The sequence below is a fragment of the Podarcis muralis genome, chromosome 6 (genome assembly GCF_964188315.1).
Source record: "Podarcis muralis chromosome 6, rPodMur119.hap1.1, whole genome shotgun sequence".
Classification (NCBI taxonomy): domain Eukaryota; kingdom Metazoa; phylum Chordata; class Lepidosauria; order Squamata; family Lacertidae; genus Podarcis; species Podarcis muralis.
Window position 1 is genome coordinate 5,568,855 of NC_135660.1, and position 23,480 is coordinate 5,592,334.

A 23,480-nucleotide genomic window follows, 5' to 3' on the forward strand; every position below is an offset into this window, starting at 1 on the left:
GGAGGAGGGAGTAGAGGCCTAATCGTTTATTGGCAGAGGTGAAATGGGGGCACCTGCCAATCGCCGGACTGCCTCCGCCTCTGCAGCAGACATCCGGTTAATACTGGAAATCCCTGGGCAGGAAGAGCCACTTAGCAGGAGGACCCTCCACATCGAAGAGAAACGAGGCGGTAGGGCACCCGGGCTCCGGTGTGGAATGCAAAGTACGGTCACCCACTGGGCTGGACCAAGATGCTTGGGTGCCGGAAGGTCAGTCTTTGGCACAGGGGTGAAAGCCATTGTGTGTCAAAATGCCCAGGCCATCCTGCGAGCCTCCTCAGCCAGCGGACACATGCACACAGAAAAACCCTCCTCTCCCCCTGCCCCCCTTTTCTGGGCCAGGCTGAGGAGGAGCTGAGTGCTGTATCCCCTCCTCCTTCTGCTCCTCACAGTGCAATCTTGGTATTTCGGAAGCTTGAGTTATCCCTGAAAGACAGAGGAGGGAAGGCGGTTAGCAAATGTATTCTGTCCAGGGAAAGCAGCTGCAGTTTGGTCTACGATGCTCAGGGGCAATTCAGTAGTCAAACATGTTCAAGTTGTGTCGTCCCCCGTCCCCCCCGATGCAGCAAAAACAAAAAAAGTTGCTGAGTGAACAAGTGCAGGGCATGAATTTCGGCCACAGGTAGGCCCAGGAAATCCAATAATAATAATAATTTTTAAAAGGCAGCCTGAGACCCTGTCTATCACAAGGAACTGCATTGCTTGAGATATCCCCCAACTCTTCACTGATGGGAAGAGTGACTCCCATGCACGTAAAGACAAAAAGTGAACAGAGCAGCTTGTGACCCGTAGTATCAGCAGAACTGCAGGTAGGTGGATCAAGGAAGAAAAATTGGATTCTGAACAGCCCTTCCTTCAATCGAATGGTTGGTGCTGTTAGCCACATGCATCCAATATGATTCAATTCCCTATCAAAGTGTACATTATCCTCCCAACTGCATTTCCAACACAACCCCACTCCCCCAGCAACCATTTCTGCTTCTGTTCAAAACGTTGCCCCCTAAACAGGCCATCGCTCCCCTAACAACAGTAAAGGGGGTGGCCTGTGTGTCTGGGAAAGGCGAGCCTAAGAATCTGATCTGGGAAGACGCAGCTCTGCTAGATCAGGGGAGGGAAAATGAGATGACCCAGAAGTGGAAGGGGAGGTAAAAGATCTCCCCACCAGCAGCCACGTAGGATGCCACAAAAAGCCTGGAATGGGCTTGGTAAGATGCTCAGGGAGCAAACTCCACTGGGCAAGCCGACCCAAACGGGGACAAGGGCGACTGGAGAAACCCACAGGGGGGAAATACAGGATTGGCCTGGCCTGCAAAACTATTGCAAGGCTGTCAAAAGCAAGGCAGTGTGAGAAGATATGGAGGACCTGGGACAAGAGGCAAAGGTAAATGTGCCAGGTCCTTCAGGCGCAACCTTGCACCATGCTTGATAAACAGGTGCATGTAAAGGGGGCCTCTGAACATAACACTCTTGCTGCTCTGCAGGCCGCACTGCAGAGTGGCGAGGAATGCACATCTCCTCCCCAGGAACCAGCGGGCCCCAGCCACTGTGCGTCAGGGCAGCAAGCTCACATCTGCCTGTGGAAGGAGACACAAATCTCCACCTCTTGTGTTTGTGCTTTGTGACACGTGGCTTAGACTGTGTAAAATGTTTGCAGGACTGGGGGGCCCTCGCTCTGCTCCCTGCTCTAACAGCTGGCATCCACCCAACACAAGCAAGTGGGAGACGTACCTCTCAGCCTCACAAGGCCTCCCCCCTCTGGCACAGCGACCTTTGCAAACAGGCAAAGGGGCTGTCTGGAAGTGGGCAGCTAACACACAGACATTAAGAGAACCCGGTTTCCACTGTTGGCCTAGGCTCATAAAGAGCTGATATTACTGAGTGGAAGACTGACCACAGCAGATGCAGGGAACCTTTGGCCCTCCAGATGTTGCTCAACTACAACTCCCATCAGCCCCAGCAAGCATGGCCAATGGCCAGGGATGAAGGGAGTTGGGCAGGTTGCTTTTCATTCTTCTTCTTTAAATTTCCCCAGAAACACCCCCCCCCCCAAATTACATTAGGAAAACTTGGATTCTTGTACACGCAATACAACTTATAACAGTACGCATCTCTCCTACACATCCTTATTAAGTGATCCACAAGCTATTTCAAACCTTTGGAACTGGTCTTTAGTTTTACTGGAGAACAAACTAAAGCTCCACCGTTCTCCCGCCAAGGTGTCGTTGTGCTTTGTTTCTCTCGCCAGCCTTAATTAGTGAGATAATTTTCCCATAAGGGCTATACGCCACACACTATTGTACCAAGCATTCAAGTTCGTGCCTCTTACATCCTTCCAGGATGTGGCTATAACCATATGAGAGAAATCCGATTTATCCACCAAGTCCTGATTCTCATTTAAAGACAGACTCCATAATGGGATGATGGGAGTTGTAGAGCTGAGCGACACCTGGTAGGCCAAAGTTTCTCCAGACCTTGTCTACAGGTAACGTTGACAAAGGTCTGTTTTGTTTCCTTTTTTCCCCTTGGAGACCAGAACTGGCTTCACGTAGGTCAGCCAAGGCGAGCAACACTTTGTGGTCTGCTCTGCAAGGCTGCTGTGGAGCAGTGTTAAGAATCGCAGCAAATCTTGTCGACAGAGAAAGGCCAATGGGTTGTCCCGGCAGTGGGACAAGGGAGGCTCAGGCTGAGAGTGACCAAGAGTCTATGCTGGGGAGGGAGAGAGGGGAGGGGAGGGGGGGCTCTGGCTGAGAGGTGCATCTCGCAATCGTGTAAGAAGAAATATGAGGCCCTACCCTGGGTGTGTGAGAGAGGGAGGAAGAGCCCCCGTTCAGCGACCGCCGCTGTTCACCAGCCCATGAAACTCCTCCCAGGCCCTGGCAAGCCAGAGGGGGTGGGGGGACGAAAATGGGAAGGGGGGGGGAGAAGAGAAGGGGATAAAACAATGATGACAACACACACACACACAGAGGAGAGGAAAAGAAAAGAAAACGAGCACTTCAAACCAAAGGCTTTAACTCTGAACAAGAGCAAAAGAGCAATCGTGTGCAGTTTTAAAGTGCTTGCCCAGAAGGCGCGAAGCAGGCTCCTAACAAGGGAAGACGATTTGAAAATGCAGGCCGGGCATCTCAGGGGGTCAGAAGGCAGGTCAGGAGCTCCTCACCGTGTGCCCCAGCCCCACGACACCCGAGTAGGTGGCCTTTCATCCATTTGCCCCTGGCCTCGCCCACTCCTCCCCTCCCTCTGTTGGAAGCGAGATTGGGGGGGGGGGCTCTTGAGACAAAGATCCGTGCTGTTTTTAATCTTCTGTTTCTCTGTAAAGTTCCACGCATACCGAACATGGCGCAAATAATGGTATTCAGAGACACAAAGAAGTACATCGAGCTACCTTGTATGGATACAGACCATCAATCCATCCAGCCCCTTGTTTTCTGTCTGGGAGCGGCTCCCCACAGCTTTCTGGGATGTGTGCCTCTCTTTCCCAGCCCTGATAGCTCTGATCGCTAGAGGGGGCAGGGTTTGAACCCAGGACCTCCAATAAGCAGCCCTGTGCTATTGAGCCATGGTCCCTCTCCACCAACTTTCACTGAGCCACCTGGCAATTGGTCTGGCTGGCTCACAAGTGGAGAACCTCTTTCCAGCAGAGGGCCGCTTTCTCTTCTAGGCAACTTCCCAGGGGCCACAAGCCAGTGGGGGCCAGCAGGGCCAGAGGCAAAAGTGGGGGCAGCAACACGTGTTAATTTGCTCACACTCTCCTTCCTCTCCCCTATCCAGGCACGTCTCGTGGCCAGATCAAAGGAAGTAATAGCACTGCTCTATTCTGCCTTGGTTTGATGACACCTGGAATACTGGGCACCCTAGTTTAAGAAAGATATTGACAAGCTGGAAGGTGTGCAGAGGAGGGAGACCAAGGTGATCAAGGGCCTGGAAACCAAGCCTTATGAGGAACGGTTGAAGGAATTGGGTATGTTTAGCCTGGAAAAGAGGAGACAGAGAGGAGGCATGATAGCCCTGTTCAAATATCTGAAGAGCTGTCCCATGGAAGATGGAGAAAGCTTGTTTTCTCCTGCTCTGGAAGGTAGTACTCGAACCAATTGCTTCAAGTTACAAGAAAGGAGATTCAGACTAAACATCAGGAAGAACTTTCTGAAAGGAAGAGCTGTTCAGCAATGGAACAGACTCCCTCAGAAAGTGATGGGCTCTCCTTCCTTGGAGGTTTCTAAGCAGAGGTTGGGTGACCATCTGCCCTGGATGCTTTAGCTGAGATTCCTACATTGCAGGGGGTTGGACTAGGTCTCTCCCGATTCTATTATTCCAAGACAAGAATCCTTATCGGAGATCTAGGGCACATTACAGCCAGGCAAAAGAACTATCGGAGACTATAAAGCAGAGCAGGGGAGGGTTGCAGCCCAGGTAGAGTCCTGGTGGTCACACACGAGTTTTGGATGCCCACATGCAACTGAGGTTGCCCAACACTAATCTAGCTCAATATGGTCTGTTTACTGACCACCACCACCTCTCAGTGCTACATGAGGTCCTTAACTGGAGATGCCAGGGAGACAGCATAAAGCATGGATGCAAAGCATGTGCTCCTCTACTGAGCTATGCTCCTCCCTTCCTACCCTATGGTCCATGGGTTCGAACCCCACGTTGGGCTAAAGATTCCTGGGTTTCAGGGGGCTTGACTAGATGAACCCCATGGTCGCTTCCACTCTACTATTCCACATTTCTGTACAGGCCTTGCCATGCTCACCTTATTTCCAATAGCTCTTCTCCCTGCCCCACTATTCCAGGATATATAAGAAACCGCATCTCATTGTCTCAGAGCAACTGAACACCTAGTCTAGCATGGCCAACAGAGGCCTCAAAATCCAAAGGCTCCAGCTGGGAGATCTCTGAACCCCTAAAACCTGAAGCCCTTTAACTGGGAGAGAGACTCCCCAGCAAGCTGATATCTTGCTTTCACTGCCTAAAACCTCTTCCCCTCCTCCTCCCCCCCCCCCCGCCGAAAACATGGGAGAGCTTACAAGCGATGAAATTTCTCCACCACACTCAGGCCTGAGAAGAACCCTGGGCAATGCATCACGCTGCATGCTGAACACAAGTCCGTTAATAGAGCCATTTTTTGATTGGAAAGCGGAAGCCAATTGTTGCCAGTCACGTCCTGCCTTAAATCTGCTTAGCTAATGACACCCACAATAAACATAAAAGCGCGATCACTATCTGCAGCAAAAGTGCTTTCAGATAAATCTCGGGGAATGGGCCTAATGTTGCCTCCTCTGGCGCTATTTTTCTCACTGATGGGCCAAGTGAGCAGGAATTGGGGGGGGGGGGACCTGCTTGCTTTGCGGAGTCAGACAAATGGAGGCGGAATTGGGAGAGAAGACGATTACCTTAACGACTGCCCCTTCGCGAGGCTTTCTGCTGCCAGAAATACTCTCTTCTCTGAAACTCTTCTACAGCAACACAGTTTTCATAATCTCTACACCCCTTCACTTGTTTCTCCCCTGTAACGCTACTTTTCAGGCTGGAGAGCAAGCTTTACCGAGTCACGACACATTGGTTCACCTAGCTCAAAAATATCTGCACTGGCTGATGGTGGTTTTCCAGGGTTGGTTCAAGCCAAACTACGGATTTTCTCCAAACCCCTCGCTCCTAGATCTCAACAGATCTGCTGCCTCACAACTTGCCCGCAATCCCGCCTAGGAGTCACCAGTGTTGCTCCCTCATGACCAAAAGAGGTGCAGATTTTGTCATCACGATCTGTCTACATCACATGGTTTTTCTAAATCACAACCCTTACTTCTATTGCTTTGAGATTTGCCTGGAGAACCCCAGAGGCTTGTGTGGGGTGAGTTCCTTCTATCAAATGGCAGACCCTTCTCCCAAGTCCGCTTTCCTTCCATATAAGATGAGCGTGGGATGAGCGTGTTCCTAGTAATCCTGCAGCCAGAATCCCAGGGAGTGTCTTTAGGAGGGGGAATGTTTCTGTGGGACCAAGGGAGAAGGCCGCTCGCTTTCTGTCAGCTGGAGCTGCAGAAGCTGCCACGGGGGCCATTTAATGCCTTGCTGTGAAAGGGCTCAATTAAGAAGCATTGTTGACTCAAGCTGGAACAACTTCAGTCAATTCGCTTCTCCCCTGCCTGCCCCACGAGCTGGCCTTTCCTGTCCCTCTGGCTCCATGCAATGTGGACGGGAAAGAGATCAATCCCGCTGCCCCACAGGACCACTTTGGTGCAGAAGCAAAATCCCCAGCCCTGCTGCCATGCTCAGGATCAACTGGAACGGGTCCTTTTGCCGGAGCCTCCTGGAGACAAAGAAGGATTTGCGCTGCAGGGAGGACCGAGAGTGCAAAGCGATTCCAGAGCTCAGACACTTCTGACTCCCGGGGCTGAACTCTCTTCGAGCTGAAAGTGGTGTGAGAGAAGGGAGGTGGGAGCCTTCAGTTTAAAGCTGTTAGGCCCAGCCTGAGAAGCCCTGCAATGGCCACCAAGAGCAAACTGGCATTTCTAAGTTTCTCATGGGGGGGCAGAGGGCTGGGAGGAAAGAGGGCATGGAGGGATGGCGACCACTGACTTGGAACAGAGGTGGGGAAGTGGTGGCCTCCCAGCTGTTATTGGATTCCAACGCCCATCGCTGGCCATGGAAGGTGAGGCTGATGGGAGATGCAGTCCGAAACCATCAAGATCAGCGGCTCCCAAAGTGGGCAGCACTTGTTGGTGTAACGTGAACAATGGGTTAAATTGCACAGTGCTTGGTCTGACATCCCCCATGACCAGATGTTTGGAGATAAGGTGCCAGGTGCACTGGGTTACCATAGCAACATCACCGAGGTCAAGTGTATGGCTTGTTGAGCCATGCACCCTCCCCACTGGTTCAGGAACGCAGAGACGAGTCCAATAGTCTCTAGGGTGTTGCTTTTGTTATGTCCTGGCAGGTCCTTATTCTGAAGTCCTGTCCTGTTTGCTGTTCAGGGTCTGACTCTGAATATGCAAGAGTTAGGGGAAGAGGCTGTGGCTTTGACACAGCAACATTAGCTAGCATGGTGAGTTTTTGTGGCCCTGTGATATGTATCTTGACTTCAAAGCCCTGAAGAACTGTAAATATTAGACAGTAAGGTTTAGCTTTGTCTTGCACCAGAAGACAGTAAACACTTTGTTGCTTTGAGCTGTGCGGGAGAGGAGTTTTTCCCTTAACCGGGAACTCTGGAAGAAGCTACTCTGATGGGAGCAGGAAATCTCTGAAGACTCTGCTGGGGCTCCCCATACTCAGCTGATGCGTCACATGGCTCAGTACCACCCCGTGGGGAGCCACAAAGAGCCAAGCGGATGGAAACAGGGCGCAGAAGGTGCAAATGACTATCACTGGAACTCGCTCATGAATTTTGTAGATATAATTAAACTAAATAGGTTTAACTGGATTTTGAATAGACGTGCAATTAATTGCCCATTTCGAATTTTACTGTGATGTTACCTTCCTTAGCGGGTTGTGAAAACTGCTCATCCAAGTAAGGCTTTTTTATAGGGTAGGGGGGCATTGGAGAGGTATTTATGGAACCAAGGGGGCAGGGACCCCAAAAGTTTGGGAACTACTGATCTATTTAGTCACCGGCATGCTACCCCAGGCTTGGGAAGTGCCACATGACTTGTTTCTGTGGCTCTGGAAGAGAGCCTTGCACCCTCACCACAAATGATTGTGGCAAGGGGTCTGTTTCTTCCACAGTGAGACTGCATGGTTTTGGAGGAACGCCCTTGCAAACAGGGGTTGATGGAGGCACAGGAAAGTGTGCTCGCATGAAGAGAAGACTCAGGCAGCCCCCTGCGCCAGCTTACCTCTTCATTTTGATATTCAAATCCTTTTAGTTTGTGTTTTTAATCACAAACCACCGGGGGAGCTCTAATGGCTGGAAGGCAGCCGGCAGTCAGCTAACACTGCCAGTAAATGAGCAAAACAGTCAGCGCAGGGCAAACTTCTGTGGATTGCTATCTCCTGAGTCACCTTCGCAATGCAAGGAAGGGTTCAGAGCTGAGCCCGCCAGAGGGGGTTATAAGCGGCAGCTCAGCTGCCCTGAGAGGGAAGGCTGTGAGACCCGGGAATTCACATTATCCCAAACTGGGCTCAGGGCATAAATAATGAAGTGATGGGAACACAAATTACCCCCCGAGCGAGCAAAGGTACCGTAAAGCAGGCAGTGAAGGCTCCATTAAAGCAAAGACCAACAGGCACACTTCCTTGCTGCATGATGCATTTTCCATCAATCTGATAATAAAATTCAGGAGATTTCTCTCCCCTGCAGTGCCTGGTGAATCAGAGGCCTTAAGTCCTTATATGCTGGAGTTCCAGGAAACTGATGGGGATCCGCTACTGTGCAGCGGATACTGGAAAATTTGCCTCATCTATTCTGCTGCTCTCTAAAACTCAGCTGTCACCTGTTTGTGACGAAATTCATTCCCTGTCTACCCTAGCTAGTCTGCATATGTCTATACATACATTTGTGGGGGGGGAGGGAGGGGGGGACTCTGGAATTACCAGTTTCGCAGCTTCATTTGTACTGACTACAAGGGGGGTGCAGAATCAAAATCTGATTTATTTTAGAGCTGTGATTCACTGAATTTATTCTATTAGCATTGCATTTTGTTGAACTATTTTACAGTATTGAGTGTGGTGCACTGTGTGTTGGGTCTTTATTCTTAACCCCCACTAAATGTGCCCCAACTTCAGTTGATTATAAGCCTGCAGAGTAAGTCTATGCTATCTTTTCATTATCAAAAAAAAATAAACCAACATGCAATTTAGAGGCACATTTTTACAAATAATGGATCAACACCTGAGCAACGACTACTCAATGCAGAAACAAAAGCAGATGGGTGATGGGCAGAACAGTATCAGAATCCTCCCCCCCCCCCAAAAAAACCCCTTTTGTTCTATATTGATTGCAAAGTTAAATAGCCACCCATGCAATCGCAACACACTCACATCCAGAAATACCATCATGGACACCAGGGACTCTCGATGAAAACTGGCAACCATCTCAACATGAGGTGCTCCCCCGCTCCCTGATTTTTCTTGTGCAACAGTCCCAACATGAATCACTTTCTCCAAAAATAAAAGGACTCCACAAACTTCCCTAGATAAGCTGCACCATCAAGAAAAGACTCTGCCTCCCATCACCCCACACAAACACAATATTTCACCCAAGCCAAGGTGGGGGACCTCTGGCCTTCCTAATATTGCTGGACTCCAACTTCCATCGGTCCTAACCACTGGCCATGCCGGATGGAGCTGAGCAGAGGCTCCCATCCCAGATTTGAAACGGTAGTGTTCAATAGGTGGGTCTCATCGTGATCCGAAGCAAGCTGCACCAGGAATGCTACCACTGGTTTTCCAGTGTCACTTGGGGGTTTTCATTGGGGTGGCGGAGAGGGAGAGAGAGAAACGAGGTGGGGGCGAAATAGGAGAATTACAGAGAGACAGACATAGGGAGAAAAAGAGGGAGGAGAAAGATGGACATATGGTAAATAACGAGAAATGGGTCCTACATTGCAGGATGCAATTACAACGCAAGTCTGAAAAGGGTCAAAGTTGCCAGTCTAAATGAATCCTCCTGCACTTAAACTCATTACTAATTGCCCTCTTCTCACTAGATACAGGGTGGGAAATGTTTCTTCATCTTTCCCCATATTTGAAAACCATCAAATTCATCACCTCCTTCAAAGATCCGAAAAGAAAAGCCCCCTCCCAATAGGGAGCAGCTGCCTTGGCTCTTAGCCGCCATCTGACTTGTCCTGCGCGAAGTTGCCAATGATGCACTGGCTTGGGATGGGCAAGTTCAAGATTCTACTACCTGGCAGCTCCATCAGGGCAGAGAGTACCTAGCTTAGGACTGGATGTGGAATTGCTCCTGCCTTCCAACCCGCTTCCTAACAGCCTACAGCTCAGGCAACTTGCAAATGAAGTCTGCCAACCTCCCGGCATTAATGGATGTCCTCCATGATCAGGGACAGTATACCTTGGAGAACCGGAAGTTGAAGGACAAGTAACAGAAGGGATGGCTGTCTCCATCCCTGCTCATGAGTTTTCAGAGGCAGCTGGTTGGACACTTGTAAACACAGTGCTGAACGAAAGAAACCTTAGGTCTCATCTAGCCAGGCAATTCTCTCTCTCATTCTCTCTCTCTCTCTCTCTCTCTCTCTCTCTCTCTCTCTCTCTCTCACACACACACACACACACACACACACACACACACACACACACACTGTTGGCATCTGTCAGTCTCAAGAGACAACGGAGTGTGCCTCCCAGGGTGAAGTCAAACTGCCTCCCTGGGGCGCAAGCCTGGGCAGTGTGTCTGGAGGTCCCGGGCTACCCAGACAACAAAACCCCCCTCCTCTTGGCCTCAATGATGTGATCCAAATACGTTTGGCCCCAGTGTGGCTGCAGTTGTTGCCTGAAGGAGGTGTACCAGATGCCACCCAACCGCCTTAGGGACTCCACTCCGGATATGTGTAGAGTTTACTCCTAACCCTTTTCTCCTCCCAAAGATATCCTGCAAAGCAGCAGAGGTTTAGGATGAGTTTTCCTCCTCCTTGATGGGTTACCTTCCCAGGACGAGTTCTGTCTGCCCCTCGCTTCCCTCTACAGCATATGCAGAAACCGCCTTATTGACTGCTGGAAACACTATTGGTCTCACTCGCTCAATCCGCTGGAACCTGTCTTTGCATGGAGGGGAAGTCCCTAACTCACTGATGGGTTTCGAACCCATTGACTACCGTTACCTGGTTTAGCCAGCCGGTCAAAGCCGTTTCCCGGGGTGTAGCCACTGTTGCATGCTGACAGCTTCTGAGAACCACAGGTGAGAGCGGAGTGCAAGATGGGGACCAAAGGTGGACAAACTACCCCAGAAGGAGCCCACCAGTGGTACTACCCCTCCTTTAACGCCCTCCTCTGGGATGGTCTTCCTTCCTTTCCTCCCTGGGATTCTGGTAGCCAGGGGAAAAGAACCAGGTGCCATTGCTGCATCCTTGCTCACTCACTGGACCAGAAAACCCTCTTACTGCTGAGTTCTACTTCTGCATTTTATTCATCTGTCCTCCCTCTTCCTTGGCTACGTTAATCTTCCAGCCTCAGCCCACGCGCCCCAACCTGCATCTTTGCTTATAGTGCACTTAAGTGAAAAGGGTTTTTCACATTTTTCACCCCCAATCTGAAAGCTCTTAAATATGCAGCGATCCTTCATCACTTTGCGGGAGAATAAAAGTCATCTTGAATGGCCTGGCCTGGTAAACTATAACGGTCTCATTTAAAATACAGCTGTCCTCTCCGTGTACTATAATCCTCTGTTCTAGTTAAAGGGCCTCTGTCACCAGGGGGGCTGGGAGGATTTAATATACAGCATTTATTATGATTAGAAATCATTTGTACAGCACAGTAAATTTACATAGCGCCTTCCTGAGAACATTTATAAATCTAATGGGTCTATAAATCCCCGTTAGTCTCTGTGTTTTATGTCTCCAGGAATGCAGTGCACTCAAATCACACCCCCTCCCCTCCTGCCACCTTGGCTTGGAAAAGGGGGAGACCCACAATCCCAGCCCACTCTACCAAGCAGCTACTGGAGGGCCAAGGCAGGTTTTGGGGAACGCTGGCATTCCTTGAAAGCTTACTGACAGTCAAGCCACCTTCAAACTCACCACTAGCGAGCTGACTCCGCAGGGCGGTGCTAAAGGAGGCACTCTCAGTTCCTGGCCAGAATCCTAAGTGAAGCAGATGAGAATCTTTCCCAGAATCCTCCAGGGAGAGGAGCCCATCTGTTGCCGGACTCCCAACTCCCATCATCCCCAATCAGCTTGGCCAATGAGTTACGAGATCACAGTCTTTGTACTTTGCAGCACCTGGAGAGGACAAGGGTGGCTGCCCCTGCTCTGGAGGATGCTGGGACCCCTGTGGCAGATGCCCAAGGGTTCCTTAGCGGACCAAGCTCCATCGGGCCTCCTGTTCCCACAACTGCCACCTGGGAAGCAGAGCTTATTCCACCAGCTCTGCTGCAAAACACTAGCTCCAACAGTCACCTCCTGCCCTGAACTGTGCCAGATGGTAGGAGCAACTATTCAGAAACTGGTGCCTGAGCTTTGATTCCGATTTTCCTCTTCCCTCCCTGTTCCTTTTCCTTGTGTGCTGTGCTTGTGGGTAGGTACTGTTTTGCTCCGATTGAACGCAAGCTGCCCTGGGAGCCTTTTCTGGCTGAAGAGTGAGGTACAAATGCTCTACATAAATGAACAGGGTCCCTTGAAGGTGGAGAGCACTGAAGCCGGTGAGCTAGGCCAGCAGGCAGCAAGAAGGCTGTGCGTAGCCCTCAAGGCAACACATGCCAGAACAGAAGAAGCTATGTGAGACACCAGAAGTGTCCCAGTGTGGTGACAGCACTCACAGCTCTACAGGACAAGGAATGGCTCCCTGCGTTAACACGGCAGACACAGAGGCAAGCCCATTACAGCCAGTGCTCCCCTCCCCCCTCGCCGCACGTACTTGATGCTGTCCGTGTGGGTTTTGTATTCCATGATGGTGTTGGGGGGCAGGTTCAGCACTCGCCGGAGCGTGTCCCGTATCCGGGCCGTGGTCGCTTGGTCGCTGGCCGTCTTGTTCCATATGGAGATGATGTCCTCCTGCAGGGCGAATGCCGGGAGGTGAGCAAAAGGGGATCTCCCACGCCTCAAGACGGCAAGGCTGGTCCCGCGACACCCAGAACGCGCCTTACCTGGAAGCGGACGGAGACGACCGCCCCGCAGATTTCTTCGCCCACCATGAACTGCTCTCCCAGCATTGCCAAGATGAGGTTCTCCCAACACCGAGACGCTAAGCCCTTCCGGAGACGGATGATCCACTTGCCGCCGTTCTTGTTGGCGTCATCCTGTGAAGACGAAAAGGAAGAAAATGAGGCCAACTTTCTCACTGCCCCAAACCAGGGAGGGCTTTTCTTGCCCCAGCTACCTCTGCAAAAGCAGTCCTTGCAATCTTTTAGGCTGTACCCAGTAAAAGCAGCAGGTTGGGCCAAACAAGAGCAATACGGCACCTAGGATATAGGGGAAGGACAAGGCCTCAGACCATTTCTTTTTCCTGAACAAAATCATATATTGAGAAAAGGGATTATTTCAATGTCATATTAGCTATGTTAATAGTGATAAAGTTTCTCTTAGACCCCCCAACGACTCTATTGGCACCTGCCCTGGGATTTTAGGGTGAAGGCTGGGAAATAAAGTAGAGGGGATATCTCAGTTGAATGGCATGAAGATTGCAGGACTTTATTTCTGTATTCTGGCATTTTGTCTCTTCCAGCAGGCCTGTTTAATATCTGGTTTCTTTTCTTGCATTTAAACCTCTTAGGTACAACTTAGGTAAAGGTAAAGGTACCCCTGCCCATACGGGCCAGTCTTGACAGACTCTAGGGTTGTGCGCCCATCTCACTCAAGAGGCCGGAGGCCAGCGCTGTCCGGAGACACTTCCGGGTCACGTGGCCAGCGTGACATCGCTGCTCTGGCGAGCCAGAGCCGCACACGGAAACGCCGTTTACCTTCCCGCTGGTAAGCGGTCCCTATTTATCTACTTGCACCCAGGGGTGCTTTCGAACTGCTAGGTTGGCAGGCGCTGGGACCGAGTAGCGGGAGCGCACCCCGCCGCGGGGATTCGAACCGCCGACCTTTCGATCGGCAAGCCCTAGGCGCTGAGGCTTTTACCCACAGCGCCACCCGCGTCCCTAGGTACAACTTAGAAAGCTATATTTTTACTTAAATGAAAGGAGTTAAAAGTTTTAGACGAAATAGTCTTAGGAAACAGTAACTGATTTCCTAGTTTGAACAATTACCCACTAACAGCAAATAAAAAATTAACAGATGTAAGTGCAGCCAGTGAGACCTATTACAGACCCATCTACACCCCTCAGCTCAGCTTCTGCGTCCTTTTTGTGATCGTCTCCTGTTTCCTTCCTACTGCAGCACCTGTCAGGACTCACCTCCCACATGGGTTTAATTCCTTCTTTGAAAAGGTGGAAGTCGCTGTGGCCCGTCAGGTCCCCGGGACGAACCATGTGGCTATAAAATCTCCAAAACTGCTCCACCTGCAACAAGAGGAGAAGCACAACCAATTCAGACAAATCTTCCAGGAGCCAAGACAGGTCTTCCTTTTCAGATTCTGGCTATGGGTGGTTGTAAGACAGCCAAGTCAGGAAAGCGTGACAGCAGCATCTCTTGTAATACTGTAAATGTCCAAGGGTAGGTTAAAAAAGCAAACAGTGACAGGCAAGACCCCCTTCCTTATTCTAACTCCCACTCTCTGCTAAATGTGTCTGTCCCTTTGCACTTATTTTGCCTCCACATTTCCAGAGAACAGCAACCAGCCCTACCACTCCCTGACTCACTTGAGCCACTGCCTCTTTCTTGGAACTCAGGCAACACTTGAGGCAGGTGACCAAATCACAGCATCATTGTGTGGTTGCTGTTTCCAATGCAGCTCCCCACCAGCGACTGAAGCTGGCTTGGCATCAGACCAACCAAATATAGGTTACATAGCAGAAGTGTGTAACAGACCGTTGACTGGTAGTATTGTGAATGACTAACTGGCCACTGGAACCCCCACCTTCATGTTGCGGGTGCAAGTTCAGGAAGAATGGGAGCAGGAGTAGTGGCAAAATGGGTGCCACTTGTAACAACAACAACAACCACATGGCAAGTCCAGGGGCCTCGCAGGCGCTAGTGATCATACGGGGCACTTAATAGTGTCCAAGAAACTGAGGAGGAGGAAGAGAAGGAAAGCACCACTTCTCTGTTCTGCAGCAAACTGCTTTGCATCTCAGACTATTAAAAAAAAAATGCCCAAAGCTGCGGCAAATTTTAAAAGAAGTCCCCTTTGCCAGAATGGAATTCAGATACAGCTCACGTCCCTTAAAATTCCACACCTACAAAGCATTTTGTGGTGCTATATAACATGCATTATTACATCATTTGCAGAAAGGGGTTTTGAGCTTTTAGGAACTAGATGGGGAGTTACACATCTTAGGCAAATGAATAAATATGCCACCCCTGGAGATCAATTCATGGCAATAACTGCATGCCAGCGGTTCTGGAGTGCGCTGCTGCCCTCCAGTGGCCCAGACACAAGCAACTGCAGGCTTGCAGAAACTGTGCTGAATTATGCAGAGTAGAACTTGTCAGACGAGCAAGGCAATCTTCTGCATCATCTACTAGGAAGAAAGTTCCACCATGTTCACAGAGGCTTACTCTCAAGTAAGGGCGCCAAGGACTGCTGGCTAAGGCTCAGGTTATATGCAATAGTACCAGAACTACTGGTGCAACACATAAAGTACTAGGTGGATGCAAGGTTCTCAGTGGGTCACTCAAATGACAGTAATGGGGAAAGGAAAACGGGTCACATGCTTACTATCAGCTCATGGCTTCTGTTCTGAACAGAGCTACTGAGAAACAAGAGGATGGTATCAGGAAGGTTGGGGAAAGCTATGCAAAAGCACAATAAATCATTAGTAATTAAAATTATTAATAATTATAATACAGTTTCTTATGGTCCCAGGGTCGGTTGCACCAATTTAAAAACACAATGTTAAGCACAGTTTTAGACAATTTACTGCCACAAGAATAGAGAGGGCCTTATCTACCTATCTATCTGTCTATCTTAGGAAAAGACAGCCCCAAAACAGCCTATTGAGGACTGAGCATGCTCAGCGGTCACAGAAATGCTGGATGTCAGCCTGGAGAGGAAACAGAAAAATTGATTTTGGGGGGAAGAAGAATGGGATGGGTTGGAGTATCCTGAAAAGAAGACATGTCTGCCTGGCACACTAAACAGGAGCACTCCTCACCGCAAAACTTTCCCACTTGTGGCTTCTACTGCAATCTTCCCATTTGCTCATATACTACAGTAATTCCAGCTGCTCATTATTTTTGGTTTAGGGCATTGGCTAGGCAGTCATGAAAGGGAGGTGGGCTGGGCACAAGTGTCCCATTTGATTGGTTAAACAAGAAAGCCAGAGAGGAGGGCCAGTAAAATTCTCTCCTCACCACCCCTCCCCTTGGCTACAAAACAATCCAGGCACCTGCGGTGCCACCCAAAGAGTTTCGGCACTGCAAACCTGCTCAGCCAGCTTCTTTCCAGGGCTGAGCATATGCTGGAAGTCCTGCTCCCTGCCTTGCAGGCCTTTTCCCATCCGACCTGGGAGGATGAGGCCTGGACTGACTCCACCTACAAAAGCTAAGGCTGCTAACAGCTGCCTTTTGCATCTTTATTTTAGATATTGTTGTGATTTATGCAGAAACTGTTCAGTTTGGTTTTGTCTTTTTTAATGTTTTATTTACTGTTTATGACTACTATTGTTCTGTTGTAGCTATGTGTAGTTTTTTCATGTTGTAAGCAACCTTGAACATGCCCTGAACTGTGGAAAGGTAGCATACAAACAGAATTATATATGTATGTCAAGATTTTAAAATGAGACACACAACCACACAAGAGAAGGCCTTCTTTCAGAACCACGCCCTGCCTTTGACACAGGGGCATGTTGGGCGCTTTAGACCAGGGGTTGTCAACCTGGTCCCTACCGCCCACTAGTGGGCGTTCCAGGATTCTAGGTGGGCGGGAGGGGGTTCTACAGCACAAGCTGAATCCTCCTTCCATCAAGCACTGGTGGGCGGTAAGGAAATTTTACCACCAAGAAAGATGCATTAGTGGGCAGTAGGTATAAAAAGGTTGACTATCCCTGCTTTAGAGAAAAAGGAACCCCCTTTCTCTGGTGGGGCAATGAGTACAGGAAGCGCTTAGGCTAGGACACAGGATAGCGGGGGGCATTTTGAGACGCCTGGAAGTTGCCTGTGTGGCTGTTGAAAAAGGAGGGTGGGACCTAATATCAGATCAAGAGGCCCATAAACTCCAGCATCCTGCCTCCAAAAGTGGCCAGCTAGATGTCCCTCGGAAGACTGGAGGCAACTGCTCCAACCCATATTCACAAAGCACCTGGTATCTACCAGTGAAGCTCCATTTAGCTGCCATGGCTACCTAGCATAAAGAGATGTGTCCCCCATGAATTTGTCTTTTTAAAAGCTATCTAAACCATTGGTCAATCCCTGTGGCAGTGATTTCCACAGGGTGATGAGAGAGGAGGAAAAACTTTTCTCCATCCGTACAACGTAAAACTGCACACGGTGGCAGGTTCAGAATTCCTACGTACAAGATGCAAGGGAGCCACTGCCACTCTGAACCCCCTATCGGTCCAGCCTAACTCTAAACATGACGCTGCACACATACTCACTGCGAACGTAAGAGATATACAAAGCTGCCCTTGGCCCCACTACCCCGATGCTGCCTGCTTGGACCGTCAGCCGCCCTCTAGGGTTTCAGAACAGGAGATTGCACCAGGGATCTTATCCATGCTGAGAATGTGCCCGATGGCTGAGCTGTGGCCCCTCCCTGTTTGCTTCTCATGCGCAGATAACACCTGCCCCCCAAGCTGCACTGAATCCAGTTAAACGAGCGACAAGACAGAAATGCAACTCACGGAGGCGAAGGTGCCAATTTGCTTGATGTTCTGTTCGTAGCTCTGAGAGCTGGTGGGCCTCCCGGGGGTCCGCCTGGAGTACCAGAAGGTGTAATTATACTGCAGGGGGTGCTCAGCCGGCCCTGGAACCACAGCCTGTGTGCGGAATTGAAACAACTCATTTGTCCTTACGCATTTCTCTAAAGAGAAGGCTGAAAGATGTTTGCAGCATTAGAAGCCTGCCTGTTCCTGCCATCACGGAGCGTGAAAGAACATTTTAGCCTCATTTTCTTCCTGAAATTCCATCTCTGCTAATAGCTTGAAACACACCATTAGTCTGGCAGGAATTGACTATACTTCAAACGAGAGATTAGCAATCCTCAGCATGCTTGAGCTTCTCCAAGCTGGCAGAGGACGAGCCCCATGAGGGACGTTTTGTGTTTCTCAAAAGCAACTCATCAGACGAGGCCAGTTCATGAACTCCGCCTACATGCCTTTATAGGTCTCCAATTGTTAGGATAACGGATCTTAACGGGGGCGGGCAGTGGGGGACTCCTCTGTGAGGCAATGGAGAAATCTATCCCCGTTCCAAGCAGGGGAAACAGATGGAATTGAACATTTCAAGCGAACCAAGAAAACCAAATGTCGGCAACACATACATTAGAACCAATGTGCTCGTCTTTACAGCTTTCCAGGGCCAAAACATCATCCAACTCAGCTCCCAGCTAACAAAAGGCAAGCCAGCAAAACCTGGGCTTCATCTCTCTCCCACCCCAGAAACAGCTGCACTGAAATAACCCCAGGTATGAAATAGCCCAGCTCCTTCCTGCCAGGTACACAACTTTTGAACACAGGATGGGCTGGAGTGGGAAACTCTCATTTCCTTCAAAATGCCCACTACTTTGGCTTGGGGGGGAGGGGGCTTGTTTGCTGAAGGGAGCCCAGGAGGAATTCAAGGTGTCTCTAGCAGGTTTTTGCACCTCCCCAGCCCCCAGCCAAAAGGGATCAATGCAAATGAGGACCAGAAGACAGCATCTCTCTTTCACTGTCAATAGTATGATCAGGTTCAGCAATTTGAAACTGGAGAACACCTCTGTTAGAGGATAATGCTGCTCCCTGGCTTGGGTTCAGCTATTTGGTGTCAGAATCTCGGCCGTGGGGTTCTATATATAACAAGCAAAATGCTGGTTATTCTGACAGGGAGAGGAAGAGTACACCTATACCGCAGAAGTTGGGTGTGCTTGATTTTGCTGGGTGTCCACCCCCCTTTTTTCTTCCCAACTGCAACATGTTTCCTTCGCCCCTTATAATTTGAAGGAGTTCACCAACATTCAAACCTACTTCCACCTTTTGGTCCATTTGATCATGCTAGAGTGGGATGCAATTTCTACACAAAGGTTCTTTTTAAAAGGATGATGTGCCTTCCTCAAGGCCTGCACACACCTTACGTTCCAAGCTCATGGCTGTTGTGCCAAAGGGACACAAGGCACCTTTACCTTGCAGTAATTGGAAGCTTAAGGGGTGAGTACAGACCGTTCCCTACAGGTGTGGGCCTCAACCACAGCAGCTCTCTAATGCAAAGGGGAGGGCAGGAACAGATGGGCTAAACTACACAAAAAGCATTCTCAAGCCCAGAGAAGAATCTCTGCCAGAAAAGAAAAGGTATTCTATTAGGTTACATTTAATCAAAGGAACTTTGGGCAGTGGAAACCTTACAGAAAAGAACAGACCCAAAGTCCACAAATGAGTTTGCTTGAAAGGCAGGCAAGTGCCCCCTTTCCAAAGCAGAGAGGGGCACCAGTCCTGCTGCCTCTGTAACAAAAACACCTCTAAACCAGGGGTGGTGACCTGCAATTCACAGCTAGGAATAACCCCTTTCCTATCTCACTGGGTGCCATCTGCTTTCACTGCTGCTGGTGAAGGCAGGAGAGAGCTGAGGAAGCACAGGCAACAGGCTGGATAGGGAGGGAAGGTGGGCAGCCACTTCTGCAGGTTCATGTGCGCTTGCGCCAGATGGAGTCAAGGAGGAGCGCAGTTCTAATATCAAATTTATCTACAGCTAAATGTCTGCCATTATTGTCAGGTAGCATGTTCTTGCAGAAAGAGGGATTATCTATTGCAAGGGACTTTGGCAAGGAGAGGATACAGACTTCCTGTAAGTGCCGCCCAAGGTTTCAGTTGGTATTAGGAGTGTTAGGAAACTTTGCCTTCATGACATGTTCCTAGCCTCAAGGAACAAATGGCAGCCATTTGCTTAGATAGGAGAACATAATGGGTTGTCCACGTGGAAAGTCATTAATGCTTTAGGGCTGAATTTGTTCCCAACTCCAGAACTGTACGGATGAATGGAATTGTTTGTTATCAGTCAATTCTGCTTTCAAAATAAACATTTTCAAATAATTCATATTTTCTTTAACAAAGGAAAGGCATGGAAACTAGGGAGGGTCTTAGTCAAAGTTAACCATAGATATTCTCTGGACACCGGAGCTATAGGCTAATGCCCCCACTCCCTCAGAATCATCAACCGAACACTCCAGTCTGGTCTAGAAGGAAGAGGAAAGAACGTACCTTCCTCTTGCTGCTACTTTGGGGTTTGTCTCTATCATTTTTTTCCTTCTCACCATCTTTCTGTGTGCTGTTCTCTTCATTCTGGTCATGATCTCCACTGTCATCATCCTTCAGACTGGCAAAGAAGTAAATAAAATAATGAGTTTGAAAGCTCATGACTGCTGTTGCTTCTGTTAAAAAAAAAGTCTCAGTGTCCTCACATCAGCAAGCAATTGAGGAAAATGTTTTTCTTTTTTTTTTAAAAAAGAGAGGTAATGATCCCACACTGCAGGTACCTGTAAACGTAATGCCATCTTGGAATAAAAGGAAGAACAAAAGACTTGCACTTCCTTTTTTTCCTGCCCTTTTTTGTATTGTCCGAAGAACTTTTGTAGCACATCCCTGGAAACCAATCCTATAGGAAACGGTTTTAAAAGCTGGATATGTTTAGCCTGCCCTATATTTGCCATCTTTTAAAATAAATAAATAAATAAATAAATAAATAAATCCCTGACACCAGTTTAAAACTGTAAACTTATTGGGGCTAGAGACCTGTTTACACAGTTTATCAAGAAAAATAAAACATCACACGCATTGATGGTCATGTGAAATGGAGTTCCTCTTGCCTTAAACAGTCTCTAGCCTATCATCCAGCAAGGTCCCAGTCTCTTTCTTTCAGAGTTATTTTTCAAAGTGTTATTGTACGCCACTAGTTCACTACGAATTCAGCGCTTTCTTCTACCACATCTGCACACCCTACTACATCCCCCATGATACTTCTTTCCTGTGTCCTGATACATGCCACCATACCGGGGAAAGTATGTCAACAGTGCTAAATAAACAGTGGCAGTTACATCAGGTCTTAGTGGAGTATTTGCTTATAGATGAGAACTGATTGTCTGCAATAAGAAACAAGTGGGTATCTTGAGGCTGGACCCAAAGATGACAGTTGGGGGTTTGAACAGACAGGTGACGATCTCTTTGCCAGTTACAGGTGCATATCAGGCAGATACACCTGAGGTACAGTGGGGGAGAAACCCACCTCTTGATTTTTGCCTCTTAAAGACAGTGCCTGTGTCTGTTGGAAAAGTGGCAAGACTTGTGAACGTCAACAGTGAGATACAGCCCCTTTCTAAACAAATGCAAACTGTCACTCAACCACATTTTTTCTTTACCAAAGGGCAACACAGCTCAGTGACAGAGCGCCTGCTTTGCATGCAGAAGGTCCCAGGCCCAATGCACAGCATTTCCCGGTGGGTCTAGGAAAGCTTCTTGTATGAAACCCAGGAGAGCCACCACCAGTCTGTGTGGACTGGGGTTGGGCAGAAGGCAGAATGGGATTGATTGACAGATGGTTTTCGGTAGCTCAGTAAAGGGCTCTCTCAACAAGACAGATAAATTTTAAAGAATAAAAACAAAAGGCTTCCTCTTCCCCTGTTTGGCTGTCAAAATTCCTGATCCGCAGTGAATTTACACACAACTGCAAGGTGGCAGACTTTGAGATCCTTGCAATAAACCCAAGTAGTTCCCACAGGCTTGAAGACTGCCCTTGCCCTCATTACTGAGCTCTGCCCCACATAGGAAGAGACCATACCTGCGGTAGCTCACAGGATCCAGCTGCAGGAAGGCCCTAGTTCAATCCCCAGCATCTCCAGATAAGGCAGGGAAAGGCTTCATCCTGAAGCCACTGTGCCTGCTACATCTTTTCCGCTGGACTCCAACTCCCATCATCCCATGCCACTGGGAGCCAGAGTCCAGCAACAACCTGAGGGCACCACTCCAGCTCTCCCTGCAGAGATGGCTGACTTGGAACGAGGCAAGCAGCTTCATTTTTGCTCTGGCCACTGATGACTCTCACCCTGCAGCCTGCACTGTGCTCAGAATGCAGAGAGGCTGTGAACAGCCTCTGCTGGATCAGGCCAACAGCCCATCCAGTCCAGCACCCAGGGCCAGCCCAAAGCGCTTCAGCACTTAAGGTGGACCCCAAAACGGCTCCCCTACCCCAGCCAGGGAAGCAGGGGTAAGGGAAGATCTACACCGCGAACAAGGAGGGCGGGGTGGGGTGAGAGAAATATCTACCTCGGGATCTGCTGCCGCTTCACCTTGCCTCATGCCTGTCCTCCACAGGGGCCAACCAGGGGCCCATTACAGTGGTACCTCTGGTTACGTACTTAATTCGTTCCAGAGGTCTGTTCTTAACCTGAAACTATTCTTAACCTGGAGCACCACTTTAGCTAATGGGGCCTCCCACTGCCACTGTGCCACCACCGCACAATTTCTGTTCTCATCCTGAAGCAAAGTTCTTAACCTGAGGTACTATTTCTGGGTTAGCGGAGTCTGTAACCTGAAGCGTCTGTAACCTGAAGCGTCTGTAACCTGAGGTACCACTGTACAGGGAAACCCTCACGCGGGGTCCCACCACAAGAGTGACTCTCTCCCCTCCCGAGTCTTCCAGTACCGGCAACTGCCATTCAGGACCATTCATAGGAGCCAAATCATCGGGCTGAGATCCCTTCAGCACCACCAACCCAGTAAAAAACTAATGGGCATTGCCATTCAAAGGGTGTGTGATCTTGTGATCAACTGTGCAGGGTGGTACTTACCTGCTCCTACCCGCCCCGCCCCCCACCAACACAGTGGTACCTCGGGTTAAGAATTCGTTCTGGAGGTCTGTTCTTAACCTGAAACTGTCCTTAACCTGAAGCACCACTTTAGCTAATGGGGCCTCCTGCTGCTGCCGCACCGCTGGAGCACGATTTCTGAAGCAAAGTTCTTAACCCGAGGTACTATTTCTGGGTCAGCGGAGTCTGTAACCTGAAGCGTGTGTAACCTGAAGCATCAGTAACCTGAGGTACCACTGTATTTTATTCAGAATGGAAGCATTCACGGCCTCCAGCTCTGAGGGCAGAGCAGCAGCCCCGTCCTCCGTGAAGGGAGACCCCAACCCTCTTTCTGCTGGCCGAGGGGGGATTTCGCAGGCGCAGCTTCTCCCCCCCTGCAGCCCCGGGCGCCCCACTTGCCGTCACGGAGGGCGGCCTGCCTCTCCGCCCATCTCCGGCCCCCTCCGCGAGCGCAACGGCGGTTGGGGGCCGGGCCGAGGGCGACGGGGAGCCGCTTTGCACGGGGACCCCCCTCCGACTAGGCCTCAGCCGCGGCGCCTCCGACTCACGCGTCGAATTTGTTGTTCATCCTCCTCGGTGACTCTCTCGCCGCCGCCGCTTCGCCTCGCCTCCTGCCGCCCGCCCGGCTACTTCCGCTCAGCCGCCGCTTCCATAGACACGCCGCCTACGCCGCCCTCCTTTTGCTTCCGGCGGAACCTGCTTCCCCTCGGCCCACCGCTCCCGGCCGGCTTCGCTGAGGCTGGTGC

The 23,480-nt window shown here is 49.9% G+C and overlaps 1 protein-coding gene across 4 annotated transcripts; it reads right to left on the reverse strand.

The window, feature by feature from the left end:
* Positions 1-6: 6 nt before the first annotated feature.
* On the reverse strand, positions 7-23,421 carry EIF4E2 (eukaryotic translation initiation factor 4E family member 2). 4 transcript variants are annotated; one of them, XM_028731784.2, is made up of 8 exons: positions 23,283-23,421; positions 20,188-20,249; positions 17,588-17,722; positions 14,042-14,146; positions 12,791-12,943; positions 12,562-12,698; positions 2,832-2,912; positions 7-465 (listed from the first exon to the last, which is right to left on the reverse strand). In XM_028731784.2, exons 2-7 carry the CDS (start codon positions 20,239-20,241, stop codon positions 2,867-2,869), a joined length of 630 nt encoding a protein of 209 aa, XP_028587617.1. In that variant the 5' UTR covers positions 20,242-20,249; positions 23,283-23,421; the 3' UTR covers positions 7-465; positions 2,832-2,866. The 4 variants fall into 4 exon arrangements, with proteins under 4 accessions (XP_028587617.1, XP_028587615.2, XP_028587618.2 ...); XM_028731782.2 differs by having other exon boundaries at positions 20,135-20,249; XM_028731785.2 differs by lacking the exon at positions 17,588-17,722 and having other exon boundaries at positions 20,135-20,249.
* Positions 23,422-23,480: the final 59 nt, after the last annotated feature.

What these genes read in the sequence shown, in the direction of transcription:
- EIF4E2 (XM_028731782.2), bottom strand. Translation starts at nt 23,302, where the DNA reads ATGAACAACAAATTCGACGC. An exon ending in ATGAACAACAAATTCGACGC is followed by an intron (nt 20,250 to 23,282) that starts GTGAGTCGGAGG and finishes CTTCTTTGCCAG; the next exon opens with TCTGAAGGATGATGACAGTG. An exon ending in GAATTAAACCCATGTGGGAG is followed by an intron (nt 12,944 to 14,041) that starts GTGAGTCCTGAC and finishes TCGTCTTCACAG; the next exon opens with GATGACGCCAACAAGAACGG.